The sequence below is a fragment of the Phalacrocorax carbo genome, chromosome 4, assembly GCF_963921805.1.
Source record: "Phalacrocorax carbo chromosome 4, bPhaCar2.1, whole genome shotgun sequence".
Taxonomy (NCBI): Eukaryota; Metazoa; Chordata; class Aves; order Suliformes; family Phalacrocoracidae; genus Phalacrocorax; species Phalacrocorax carbo.
The window spans coordinates 19,143,496-19,157,387 of record NC_087516.1 but is presented as its reverse complement, the minus strand read 5'-3'; the positions used below and the strand labels follow the sequence as shown (position 1 = coordinate 19,157,387).

The following is a 13,892-nucleotide window of genomic DNA, read 5'->3' as shown; positions in this document are numbered from 1 at the left end:
AAAAGAAGTTTAAACTGAATCAAAAATTTAGTCTTGCTATAAAATTTTGGCATCAAAATATATCTTGGTATCAATTTTTTCATGGAATGAAATCAAATGAAATAAGATGTGCTTACAATCAATTATTTTTACTGTTTTAAATTATAGATTCCACCACTTATGCACATTTTCTGTTTAATGCATTTGACACTGATCACAATGGATCTGTAAGTTTTGAGGTAAGTGATGCTGTTATTTCTTTCTCTGCAATTGAATATTTTGCCATTCCTTGTAATTAAGTCCAGTTTAGTAGTTTTTATTATATGGCTCACATTATGAAAAATTTAGCTTATGTGACTCAAGTTTCAACTTTTTCCAAGGTATTAACAAAACTCATTATTATTATTATTTTACAACTGCATACCCAAAACCAGTAACTCAGACTCTGCTGCTATGCAATATTTTTATAAATCTGTTCATTTAAAAGGTAACCCAATTTATACTCAAGTTACATAAAATAATCCTTATCTTCCTCCCCGCCTCTGCAAGTTGAGAAGGACTCTGAGCTACAACTAATGTTATGGGGATGACTCAGTCAAAAAAGGATTGCTCACACACTTGATCAGTTTCCAGGAGAAGGATCTAAAAAAAAATGCTTTAAAGCAAATGTATTTAAAAGCACAAGAGTGTGAAATTCATCCTTCCTCCATTTAACTGCCCAATCTGTTTTCAAAATTCCGCCTTTCCCTGTTAAGGCCGATGTCATCGCCTGCAAAGGCTGACATCATCAATGCAATAACATGGTAAAAAGGGCAACCCACTGCAATAGTTTACATGAAAACAAGGTGTACAAAGTACTGCAATGCAGCTGTTATTTTAAGGTATACAATTAAAAAAAAAAGTTCATTTGCAAAAGGATATGTTTGCTTTGTCATATTTTGCTTTGTTTCATTTTGTCTCTAATGGAAGAATGATATCCTTACAACTTGAGACTGGATTGTGTTTATCACCCACTTTAAATTTGTTTAAATGTCCTATACATGTTTTCATCATTTACTTGAGTGAATGATGTGAGGTCAGAGAGAAACATTTTTTGAAAGCATTTTCATTGCTTTATTATTGATATAATATGGAAGGAGAAGCCTCGCCAAGCAGGCGCACTGCAGTCAGAAATCTATACCTCAACTGGGACTATAACCAGATCATTTTGTGGGGGTTTATTTGCATTTATTTAAAAAAACCATGAACCCCATCTAACTTTTTCCGGGCAGCTGATATCAATGGGATCCATATGAAACTAGAAGCAGGAATGGAGGTTTTATTCACATCTTCTGTACATAGGCTAATTCTACAAGGATTCCTTCTGGTCAAATCAGCAACAGCAGGGGCAATGAGAGAAAATATTTTTAACATCCGTATTTGAGAAATATTTCTGCTGTAATCATTAAGAATAATGAGAATAAAATAAGCTTTTGTATCTTTCCTGGACAATTTCTTGACATTTGTATCTCAGACAGAAAGCCTTAAGAGATGCGGTAGATACTAAGCCCTTTTTAAGGAATTTCAATATCTCAAAGTGCAGGTCTTTGTACAAAAAAGTGGCTTTGGAATAAAATAAATCAGGAAAATAAAAGAAACAGTGGTTTTTTTCATTGCCAAAACAGACATTTCCAGCTTACTTTTGTTCAACATCAACTCAGACAGAGCGATCCACACTTTGATATTATTTGCCCTAATTGTGAATCCAGCATAATTCTACTGCTGTCGAATGACTCTTACTTCTGTGTCCTTGTACTGTGCAGCAGAGTCATACTTATGAACTGTATGATAGTAATTCTAAAAGCTTCCTTGTGTTAAAAATGTTTAGGTTTTTTTCTAATGAAGTGAAAGTAGCTGTGAAATGTGAAAGTAGATATTGTGAAATGTGAAAAATACAATAATGCAAATTTTTTCCTGCTCCTTTTCATCCTAGATGCAAGTACACCATATTCTTTCTGTACATATCCATACTCCAGTTTTCTAATCTCCATTAGCAAAAAAACAGCACAAAAGATGGAGAAAAAGGGGGTGATTTACAAATTCAGAGAATAAATAATCATTCATCCCAGTTTACTTTCTACATCAAAGTGTAGGAGTAAATCCAATTTAATATAATGACCTATGATGAAAAACACTTTTTGGCTGTCTTCTATGTAAAAAGGATATGAAAATCTGAAATGGTACTGAAAGAATGCAGGTAAGAATGACATTTTTTGAGTGTTGCACTCTCTGTTTTCTAATGAAGCGGTGGTAGGTGGAGTTGTGGGGAAGAAGAAAGTATTTGTTCTAGCTTTTTGCTCTTTTTTACTCAAATTTTCAACTGTTAACAGTGAAGTGTTAGACTTTAGCACAACTTAAACATACACCTTCATTGGATGAGATTGCTTGATGAGATGCTGTGACCTTAGAGTTTTGTCATACCTGGATCTGTATACTCTCTGCTAAGAGTCAGGCTCTCCTGCTGAAGCATTTTATGCAGCATAAAAAAAAAACTCATGGAAGCAAATTACCTGCTTGAACCTATCTCTCCTTGACCCATGACTGTATCAATTTTGAGACTAACTTATTTCATTAGTTATGCCAAGTAGTTTTGCTTTAACATGAGGGACAAGAGTGATAAACAGTCGTTGTCTCCAAGGCAGTAATATGAAGGTAGCAGTTTAAAGAATGTATCCAATGTGATTCTCTGTGTTCAGTACAAAAAGCCTTGTTCATATCATGTAGGAAATGAGCTATTTTTTCTCAGACAGTTGTGATCTCTTCAGCATTTTAATACCAGCTGGTATAAAGCAGCTACAAAGAAATATATTCCCTCGTAACAGCAGCTACTCCTCGGTGACCTTTGTTGCATGTGCAGCAGAGTTCCACCACTTCTGTGACTAACATTCATCACTTGATTCCTTTCCAAAATTCTAAGGGCTTAATCCAAAAATGGATTTAGATGCCTGCCTACTGACTTCTTATGGCCTTGAACAAGACATAAAGGAACACATGATCAGGTGGAATAATTTTAAGTTTTCCTATGGATTTGAGACAGCACCTATTAAGCTTGCTCATTAATTTATTAATGAACTAGTTCTCCCCAAATATTTATTGAGGGATAAAACAATCAGAAAGTCATCAACAATCTTGCTAAGAGATACGAGTTAATCCCAGATCACAACCAGAGGCTCTACACAGCCCTAGGGCAGAACTGACACGTGGGCAGGCTGTGATGCTGAGCACGCAGAATCTCCAATACAGGTACAATGATGCTCCATTTTGCAACCCTTCAGTGAGACATCCCCCTTTCTTGCAGAATCAGTTGTGCACAGGAGTGTCTGGCATTTAACTGAGGTCTTCACAGGTACTAGCATGCTCAGCAGGAAGCTAGAAAGTTGGAAATAAGGAGCTGTGGGAAAGAGTAAGGCAAGTACCAAAGCACAGGCTACTGCGCTTCTGACTTTGCTGTCACAGACTGAAGAGAGACTTGACCTAGAGTTGTGTCTCAGTTCAGACCTCCTCCAGAATTTTAGGCTCCTTTGGGATCAGATGCACCTCTCCTTAGGTGCACAGCCGAGCCAGACCGTCCCTCTCAGTGGACAGTGTTGGCATCCTTAGGGGATGTAAGTGCCCAAGCAGTACTGTGAATCTTGCTTCAAAAATAAATAGGCTGTGAAAGTAGAATCCCCCTCTCTCCAGAATTAGATGTCTAAACCAGGAAGGAAAACACATCTGCATACACTAATACCGTAATGGGGACTTGGGTTCATGCTCTATGCTAAATGGTGTGTGTGATTCAGGCGTCACTGAGTTGTTGGTTAACAAGCATATAGACAGATGCTTTCTGAGCTTAGCTGCTACCCTAAGTACCGTTGCTTTACTATGGCATTCTGCACTGGATTACTAGCTTAACAGCTAGCATAGCTACAATGATCCAACACACACCAAACAGAGCCTTTTTCTCTTTGAGCATCTAGCCCAAAATACCCTGTGGATTTAGCCTAGGTCCATTGAGTCAGATTTTCTATTTCTATATTATTTTATTGCTATATTCTTAAATTGCATGAAAGTAAGTATGTAGAAAAGATATCCCATCCTAACTGGTCCTTATTCAAGTCATCACAACTTCCTTCTATGGTAAATCCTTTCTATTGTTCCTGAGATGGACTCCGGCACAACACTCAGACAAAGGCAATGCACTCGAACTGAACTATGTACGATTTCCAAACATATTGATGCAATATGGAAGGAGATGACCCACTCTTACAAAGTTTAGAGCACACATCTATAAGGTTTTGAGCTGTCTCAGCTTTTATAAGGACATTCAGTCCTATACATAACAGTATAAAGTCAAGGTTTTTTGATGCACTGTTTTTAGTACTGATGATAGAAAGGTAGCCTTGCAAATGGGGATATAAATGATGCCAGGAAGCCAGCTAATATATGGCTGTGCATCAAAGAAAGGAAGAAAGCAAAAAAGAAAAATAGATATGGTTTAGATAGAATAAATGTAAAAATGTTCCTGGTGCCAAATTAAAAATAAAATCAGAGTTCTGAAATATAATAGTCTAAAAAAATAAAGTTATTGGAGATCTTTGCAAAGGACTTCAGGAAAAGCTATATCAAGAATGTAAAGCAGTACCGAAAAGATGTAAAGAAACAGTACTGAATTAAAAAGGTCAGCTGCTAATGCTGCAAAGTGATCAAATATGTTCTGAATTTCTTGAGCATTTTAATACTTAATAGTACACTGTTAAAGAGCTGCTTAGAGATTTAACCCTGTGACCCTCAATTAATCATGGCAATGTAGACAAGACAAGTTGAACAAAACTCTTTCAAGATTCATGTACCCATTTACCCCAAAGGGCACATATACCAGGAACACAGACATTTATGCCAGACTGAGAAAACCGGAGCATACCACTTCGATTGTTAAAAAGACTGAAGCTGACAAAAGAGCTGTCTGTGCCTACTAGGCCATCTGAGGCCATGATATCTGTGTATGCTACACTGTATCGGGTAGACTTATCTGACTATGTGGTACATCGAACATTTGTAATTTATCTCTAACCTCAGTGCAGTCTGTTCCATTGTTCCCGTTTTAAGGAAACGTATAAACTTTGCTGGTGCCACTAAGAAATGTTTCGGCTTTTATAGTCTCTGCTTTAATGTTACTCTGAGACTTCCTGTATGTCTTTGGCAATGATGTAGAAATGCACATTTAAATATAAGCTATTGCCATATTCTGCTCAACCTATTATGGTGATGATGTCTCAGATTTATGGGTTCACAAACTTATCAAACAGAAAAAGGTGGAGGAGAGAGGAAAAAAAAAGACATTTTTTTAAAAAAAGTTAACGTGCTAAGAAATACAGAAGACAGGTGATGACACACCCTAGTTGATATTTTCTCCAATCTGGAAGATGCTCACTAAATGTAAACTAGGTCTGTGCTGTCAAAAGAGTATTAATTATGAATCAAGTATCTATAACCAAATACTATATATAAATAACCTCAAAAGTCTTCTGATTTATTTCTGTGGAATAGCCTTACAGTAATAGAGCACTGGCAGGTCACAAACCCATTAAGGTAGCACATGGACACATAATTAATATTATTCCCTATCATATTTCCAGTAAAAGGTTTAAGTATTGAGGTGTACTATTGCACAGTTTCAGATGTTGACTGGAGCACATTGATCTAAGAGGTCTGGGAACCACAAATTCCACTCCCAACAAGGTATAGATTTAACAAGAATTTAATGTTCCTTAGCAGATAGTTCTCCCAAGATTGGTCTCCTGTGCTTAGATTAATCTAACTCCCATTTAAGAATTTTTTTGGACCATTAAACCATGAGGATTGCTTTTCCCTAGTTCAACAGCGACTGCTTATGTGAGGTGTTTCAGAGGATAAATCCACTAACAGAAAATTAGAGCCTATTTTATAGAAAGTTACTCAATTTACCTATTAATTACGAGTGTACCATACAGTGCCTAGATTGCTATTTATTTAAATAACCTTAGCACTTACTATGAAGTAAAAAAAAAGAAACAACACATCTTTCCAGACTTCTGTGCTTCTGACGAATGCATGATTCTGTATTTCTGAGTGTTGGTGAAAAACTGCTCAATTCCAAACTGACCAAGACCTTTTGTCTATTTAGGATTTTGTTATGGGTCTCTCAATCTTACTCCGAGGGACAGTACAGGAGAAACTGAACTGGGCTTTCAATCTGTATGACATAAATAAGGATGGATATATAACTAAAGAGGTAAGGTCTACTTTTTACACTAATCACTGAAACTAAAGGATGCAGATGTAAACCCTGCTTCCAAAGAGGAATGGCTTCATTCTCAGATTAGACATGTTAACAAATAAACATACAACGTACTGTGAAACTAGACATGCTAAAAAATAATTTTCTCATTTTAAAGGTATATATAAAAATTAAGAAAGGAAATTCATCACAGAAATTGTAAAATGTCAGAATTCTCCAGGTACAGAAATGTTTGCCTTCAACTTATGCCTATGTATTGGCACACACAGTCACTAGAATAAAGTAGTTCAGTAGGATATTTGGATGAAAAAGAATTAAGTAGCCCACAATTGTTACACATTTTATAAATATTCTAAACGTTTTTACTTGAAACAGAATTTATATAAAAAGATTCTTACATCTTTCACTCTGCAAGGATTTAAACACATAATTAAATTACAGTATATGTTTTTTTAAAAGTGGGTCTTTATGTGACTATATATACATATTACACTTATGATTTTACACTTGTAGAAAAACACTGTGATTATTGTAAAAAAGAGATCTATAGGATGATTTCTCAGCATACTGGCAAATAACTTTTAAATAATTATTCCTACAGTTTTCTCATGGCACTCTATTAATAAAATTCAAGGGTTTTTATATAAAAGGAGGAGTCTTTGCATACGTGCAGGTGTGTGCATGGGTATTTCTGTTTTCTCTAGGGAAAACTCGTCTGTAAGAAGCTGATGTGCTCTTACCATCCACTTGCTATTACATAACTTCTTTTCCTGTTTAGTTTTATTCACAAGACCTCAAGACATTCTTCCCACAATCCATGAACTTGCACATATTCTAAACAATTTAAAATCAAAATCATACATCTGCACCTATTTAACAAGTTTATCTATGAAAACAGAACTAGCATGATAGAATTAATAGGAACATAGTAGTTTGAAGCTGTTCAGTCATAAAATAACAGGCACAATCTCAAAACTTTATTCTAAAATGTAAGTCCTAAAAACCATTTATGTGTCTGAGTCAAAGCAGCGTCTACAACATACCTTACATTATACAGACGTATTTTTTCTCTTCAGGAAATGCTTGATATCATGAAAGCAATATATGATATGATGGGGAAATGCACCTACCCTGTTCTCAAAGAGGATGCACCTAGACAACACGTGGAAACATTTTTCCAGGTGGGTTGGGTAACAGGGAGCCAAAAAGACTGCTCTGTTAGCAGGTATGGAAAGATTTTCATTTTTGTAACAGTCTGCATATCTTACCAATTTTGTAATCCTTTTTTGTCTCTGTGGTTCCATCACAAGTTGCTCAGATCTACTCATTACACCTTGCTTTTTCACCAATAAGCTCCTTAAGCTTATTCTAGTATATCTCACTTACTACATCTTTACAGCATTTTGGCCTCGTTGTTCCTAGGCTGACACGTAGCTGAAGGTAATAATCCAAAGGACTTGTTTTACACGGGATTTCAGGAGGGTAAACATACATTCTTATTCTTTCTGAACAGAAAATGGACAAAAACAAAGATGGAGTAGTTACCATAGATGAATTCATCGAGAGCTGCCAGAAAGTAAGTACCCAGTGATAAGTATGGAACCTCTATCTGTTGGCTACTGCTGTCCTAGTCCTACGCAGATTTCTGGAGTGACAGGGATGGTAATCCTAATACCAGGGACAATATTTTCCCAAGATAGACATGGTATGTGTGTACACCATTACACAAACCCACTAAAAATGTAAATAAATTTGTGATCTGAATTTGTAGTAGAGATGTTATATACAAGAGGCCATTGCTTATAAGACAACTGTGTCTGCATCCCCTCTCTAACAGTGCTTTGTTTGTACTTGACAGCAAAAAGTTTCTTCAGACAGCTAAATATTTATTCTTATCTTCTGCCCATGCTGGGGAACACATTCCTGTTACAATTGGCATATAGTCACAGCAATAATAATAATATTGCTTGAAAATTTATCATCTATAGGAGTGTTTCTCAAAGAGTGAGTCATGACCTGCTGGAGGCCTTAAAAAGTGAGAGTGCAAGGAGCTGGCAAAGTGTTGGATGGCAGGAGTTAACAGCATGCGAGTTTTCTCCAGGCAAGGGAGTGAGAACTGATTGTGATTAGCAATTGCAAGTGTTTATGCTACTCAGGTGGCTGTTAATTTCCTTCAACTGCTGAAAGCACCTCATTGCTTCTTGGGTCAGGAATGAAATAAACTTCTGCAGCAGGAATTGCAGCCTGTTTTCACTTCTCTGCCCTTCAGAAACCGGCTTGCTCTCAGACCAGGAGCTGATACAGGAAAAGATAAGTTGTATTTTCAGAAATTTAAGGAACTCCTGTTGTCAATTTAAAAAAAAGCAAGAAAAAGAAACATCATATAGTACAAAATAATGATGATGAGTCTTTGGCATGATAAGAGGTTGTTAGGACCTGTACGGTGTGCATTAGACTTAGTGATAAGATGGGCTTGATTACATTATGCAAAATGATATGGCAAATAAAAGCAACACTATTTGTTACCATGAGAAGTATACAGACTCATAGTAGCATTCTGGTGATATCTCAGCCTTGTCCAGGCTGACTCTGATCAATGTGAAGCTGACACAGACCAGCAACGTCGCCTGTGTGTACTGCTTCCTATCTCCTATACCAAGAAGAGTAGTAGACAAGAGACAGGAGAGGGCAGGGCTAGCAAGATAAATGCAGTTAGTGAGTGACAGATTTATAACCATTTGGAACAGGGAAGGCTGGACAGCAAACAGCAAAGATGCTCTAGAATTGGTAAATTTGTATGTGTTTGTAGCTATTCTTTGGCGTTGCTCTCACCTCTCATGAGCACAGCTATCTAGTAAGTGATTCTCTGATTTTAATCCAATGATTTTAGGGCGTGAAAGAAAGACAACAGCTATTCTAACTGTGGCTCTTCTCTATATCCTTAGCAATGGGTATTGGATAGTGTCTTATCTGTTGACAGTGCTCTATCACATTGACCATAGTTCCAGCTTGTCAGTCGTGTTCAATACAAATGAAACGCATTTGCTCTACTAAAGCTGAGTGATCATCAGGAACAGAGACGAGATTTATTTCCCAGCTAAGGTTTGCAGAGTTCTGGAAATTAAAAGAAAGATTCATCTGGATATGACAGTCATTATGATGATGGGCTGAGTGAATCATTTACAAAGAAAATTAGTACATTCAGCAAGGAATTGCCTGCTCTTCTTTTCCAATGTGATTCACAGCTCCTCAGTTCTGTTAGAAAATTTCCTATTTACCTCTTCTGAGTACTCAGAATACATGTGAGAGAGATGCTGCCTAAACTGCTATGTGTTATAGACACCGTTCTCATCTTGCCACTTACCTCACCTTCACCTGCTTTTAACTTTGAAGGTGACAATACTTTTTGTATCAAAAAACAGCTCGCTGCCTCATTTTTGGTCTCTCTACCTACTATGATATGTTCTTCTATTAAGACCTCTGAGCTGTGAAGTGTGTAATTCATGTATACATCAAGATTTGGTTTCAGAAGTGAGATTTGGAGTTAGGATTCAATCCAAGTCCTTCAAGAAACATGGTTCAGGACTTAACATGGCTTCAGCCTTTTCAGGATTACATTTTTCACAAAGGACAGTAGTGTCCCCTTCCTTTAAAGACACAGCTGCAGGAAAAACTTTTTTTAATATCCTAATGGGTACAAGACTCATCTAAAAAGGTAAGGTTCAGGTTCCTTTCTTTCCTTGTCATGCAGTGAGTCACATCACTGCAGGAGCAAGGAGTCTCATCTTTCATGAGCATAATGCCAAAAGCAAAATGAAATGATCTGTGACGCTTCCTGTAGTAAATCTGCCTGTGTTTTAGACGTGCCATACAATATTTTAATGCTTTCTGTATGTTCTTGTGTTATCGAAAAACAGTGGTTATCGTTGTTGTTCTTCATTCAGTATCTCTTTTCCAAGCTGTAAAGAACTCATTCATTAAATTTTTCTCCTAGTGAAACCAGTCCATACCTTTAATCACCCTTGGCCCTCTCTCTAGACCACTGCTAGTTCTACTATTACCTTTGGTTCACCAGGGTCAGGACATTCAAGACAGGGGCACAGCCCACCTGCTGCTCCCTAGACTTTGACAGCTGTGGTGACTCCCTCATCTACAAGCCTTCCTCTGGCATTAAGGCCGATGTTAGAGCACAGCTGCTCAAAAGCTTCCTTGTCAGTTTGCATAAAAAATGACTGTACCTCAGCCCTTGGAATGGGAATGCCTATCAGTGAATATGGCAGCCAGCATCTGGTGCACCTGAAAATATGCTAAAGGTATACAGAGGTTTTTTTAGCCAGCCCCTAGGTTCCAGCTCAAGCTGTGAGACTGCAGTCAAAATGGTGCCAAGAGACAAGCACTACAAAAAACCCTCAACCAAACGCCAAAGCTCAGACCCCCTCCAGTCTGCATCTTAAAACAGACTAGAAGCCTGTTCTGCCAGGGAAAGATTGCAGGAGCCTTTTCTTTGAATGATCTCTCGGGCAAGAGTTGCCAGCCTCTGAGAATTGCCATTCCTCTGAGTTTGAAGACAAATTAGTGGGTCTTAGAAGTACATCCCTTTTACCAGTGTTTTGTCATAACTAAGGAAAGCGTGGCATGCTTACTTTAAGAGAAAGAAGGAACACAACAAAGTATATTTGAATACAGAGGCACCACTTCAGGTTCCTGGCATATGTTCCTGGGATTTTTTTAAATTTTTTTTTGTAGCATCAAGAGCCTCTGGTGTGGTCTTAAACACTCATTCTACACACGTGAGCCTTTTTTAAAATTGCCTCCTTGTGCCGAGTACTGGTTTGGCACAACTCTCAATGCAGGAGCACTGTACAGCCTGAGGCATACAGCAAGGTCAAGACTCAGTTCACAGTCCCAACACAAAGATTGGCCTGTCTGTTCACCAAGTGTTAAGGAGTTATGTAGGGAATTACACAGCATTGAGGCTTTGAGTGTGGTCTTCTCTGGTCACTGGGCATAAGGACCTATCTTTTCCCATGATTAAGTAAGGACAGCAAAGGTGCTTCCCCTCAACCTCCCTCTATCTTGGACAGGGAATGTGTATGTCCTGATTGCCTGCCCTCCCTACCCCACATACCCACGTGCTTGAATGTCAGTCTGCCATCCAGACTCCAGGAGTCTCCCTGCTCCCACAGGAGACATGGACTAGCCTGCCCTAAGTATGCTGGACTGAGTCCCAGAACGCAGCTGCTGTCCTGATTTGTATAACGTACCAAATAGCAGCGCGAGCTCTTGGGAAACGGGCCTCACCTGCCTCTTTTCACTGCTTGGTGCTGGTGGAAAATGATCTGACTCAAGCATTGTTTCATATCTACAGCAGCACCATGAAGAATGGAGGCAAAGGACTACGGTGTGCATAGGTGAATGTCAGTGTGAATGACTTAAAGCTCCTTCTAATAATGCTAAAAAGGCTTCTGGGGTAGATATTTTCTGCAGAAGTAAGCCATTACACACTCAATGCTGGTGGGTCTGGGGTAGCTTGAAAACACAGTAGCCGTCTCAAACTCCAGCAGGAAAAATTCAAAGTTGGCTTGAAGTTAGGTCAGATCTGGCAAAGCTCATTCATCTGTGTTTTGTGCTTCATACACACTAACACCTCCTAATGTCTTGAGTCAGGAATCATTAAACAAATCTATTATAAAAAACTGTTTAGAAAAAATGTACTGAAACAGAGTGGCAAAGAAGAACTATAGGCTTGTCAACTAATTCTACTGCAAGCATCTGCCTGTATTTTCTTGTGAAGCTTCTTCCCATTTGATTAATAAAGGAGGGACATTTGGAAGTCTTCTGTATAGAAATAGCAAAGTTCAGAAATATGGAGCTGATTTTAGAAAACTACTAGTTTCATTAGTGATGATACATATCTTAGAAAATTGGTAGAAAGTGTCAAAACACTGTTTCTAAATTAAGAAGGTGGTGTTTGCTGTGCACATTTGCCAATGTGTATACAAACGCGTATGTAAACAATTAAATGACAAATGATTCCAAACTTAACCTTACATTAGTCAGTGATCTTCAATGTTACATTGGTGTTTCAAAATGATGCCGTGGGAAAAAGTTAATTTACTATATTAAATTACTGGAAATTAAAATAAACTTCCTATAGAAACTTTTTAAGCATTAAGTTACATAACAGGTTTTTTATTTAAATTACATATCATTGCTTTTGTGAGTCAGTTTATCAGCACAAAATAGTGCGCAGACCATGTCTTACAGCAACATCACTTGAGATGACAGATGGAATCAAAGATGAAAACCCCACTTTGCATGTTTCTTAACAAATTAAGAAAATCATTCAGACTTGTCACTGTCTACAAAGCAAATAACCCACTAGACTGAAGAGTGAATAATTTAACTGGAAATTGATACTGATCGTGTCTTACTGGACCATTAATGTACAGAAGGCCTACATACCTGTCAGTAGCAGAGAATACTACGAGATAATCTTTCCAAGAGGTTGGTTCTTTTATGCCTCTTTCATGAAACTTTCTGAAATATTCTATCAAATTCAGTTGTCTCTTTCACTAGAATATTTCTCAAGAAAGTACTAAACGGTATGCATTCAAATTAAAAAAGAAAGAGGATCATTACAGTGGAGAACAGCAAATGCTAAATGAGCACGTAATATACTCTTATAGTGTATTGTGCAACCAACTGTTGATCCAGAAGTGCCATCAAATATGGGCTACTACAAGTAAGCTTTTTCTTCTGTACACTGAAAGGTAAATGTTAAAAAAATTATTTTTCCCTCACTGATGTGCTGAGTTATTTACTGATAAAAAATTGGAGTAGAATGATGCATCAGAAAGCATTATGCAGAACTTGGAAGCTGAAGGTTTTGTTACCTACCTAAGGCAGAGTGATCAGAAAGCAGAATTAGTATCAAGCAGTCAACATCTTTTGCTGAACACACAAAAAAATCTGACCTGAGGCATCAGAGTGTTGCAGTGGTATTTGCAGTTAACTGATTCTTTGGTTCATATAAAGATGCGCACTTAAATCTATTTTATTTTAGAGACAGCCCTAGCTATGCAATAGGATGCCCTAGGATTGCAGAAAGACTCCTGTATACGACACAGGACTAGGAATTTCATGTACAGATTCACACTTCAGCTACAACAATTATTCCTTGAGTATTTATTGTCTATATGTATTTTGTTATACTGGATATAAAAGTATAACCTCTGAAATACTGCAGACTTAATTTTCTTACATGCTATTGCATTCTTGACCAAACAGTTTTGGTTTAATTAATACATACAAAAATCTCTTTAACCACAGATCTGTAAGCAGCCTTTTTTCTGCTAACAAGTTCTCCAAATACCCTGAAAAAGAACGTTGTCACTAACTAAAATACAGTTAGTTCTACCCAATTTCCCTATAGATGTTTGCCAACTACATTTGTAATGGTGTATGATTTTTGGTTTTTTTGTTGTCTTCTTTTACAGGATGAGAATATAATGCGATCCATGCAGCTCTTTGAAAATGTGATTTGATGAAGACATTAGGTCTACAGCTAATGGACAAATATGAGCTATTCTGCAACATGATCTAAAAGATGGAT

At 37.3% G+C, this 13,892-nt stretch overlaps 1 protein-coding gene across 2 annotated transcripts in view; it reads left to right on the top strand.

Moving 5' to 3' along the window:
• KCNIP4 (potassium voltage-gated channel interacting protein 4) overlaps positions 1-13,888 on the top strand; it is a 354,092-nt gene extending 340,204 nt beyond the window's left edge. For both annotated transcript variants that reach the window (XM_064449226.1, XM_064449225.1), the window contains exons 4-8: positions 148-218; positions 6,164-6,271; positions 7,354-7,458; positions 7,791-7,853; positions 13,777-13,888. In XM_064449226.1, coding sequence (XP_064305296.1) covers positions 148-218; positions 6,164-6,271; positions 7,354-7,458; positions 7,791-7,853; positions 13,777-13,824 — 395 coding nt within the window. In that variant the 3' untranslated portion in view covers positions 13,825-13,888. The remainder of the gene's footprint in view (positions 1-147; positions 219-6,163; positions 6,272-7,353; positions 7,459-7,790; positions 7,854-13,776) is intronic.
• Positions 13,889-13,892: the final 4 nt, after the last annotated feature.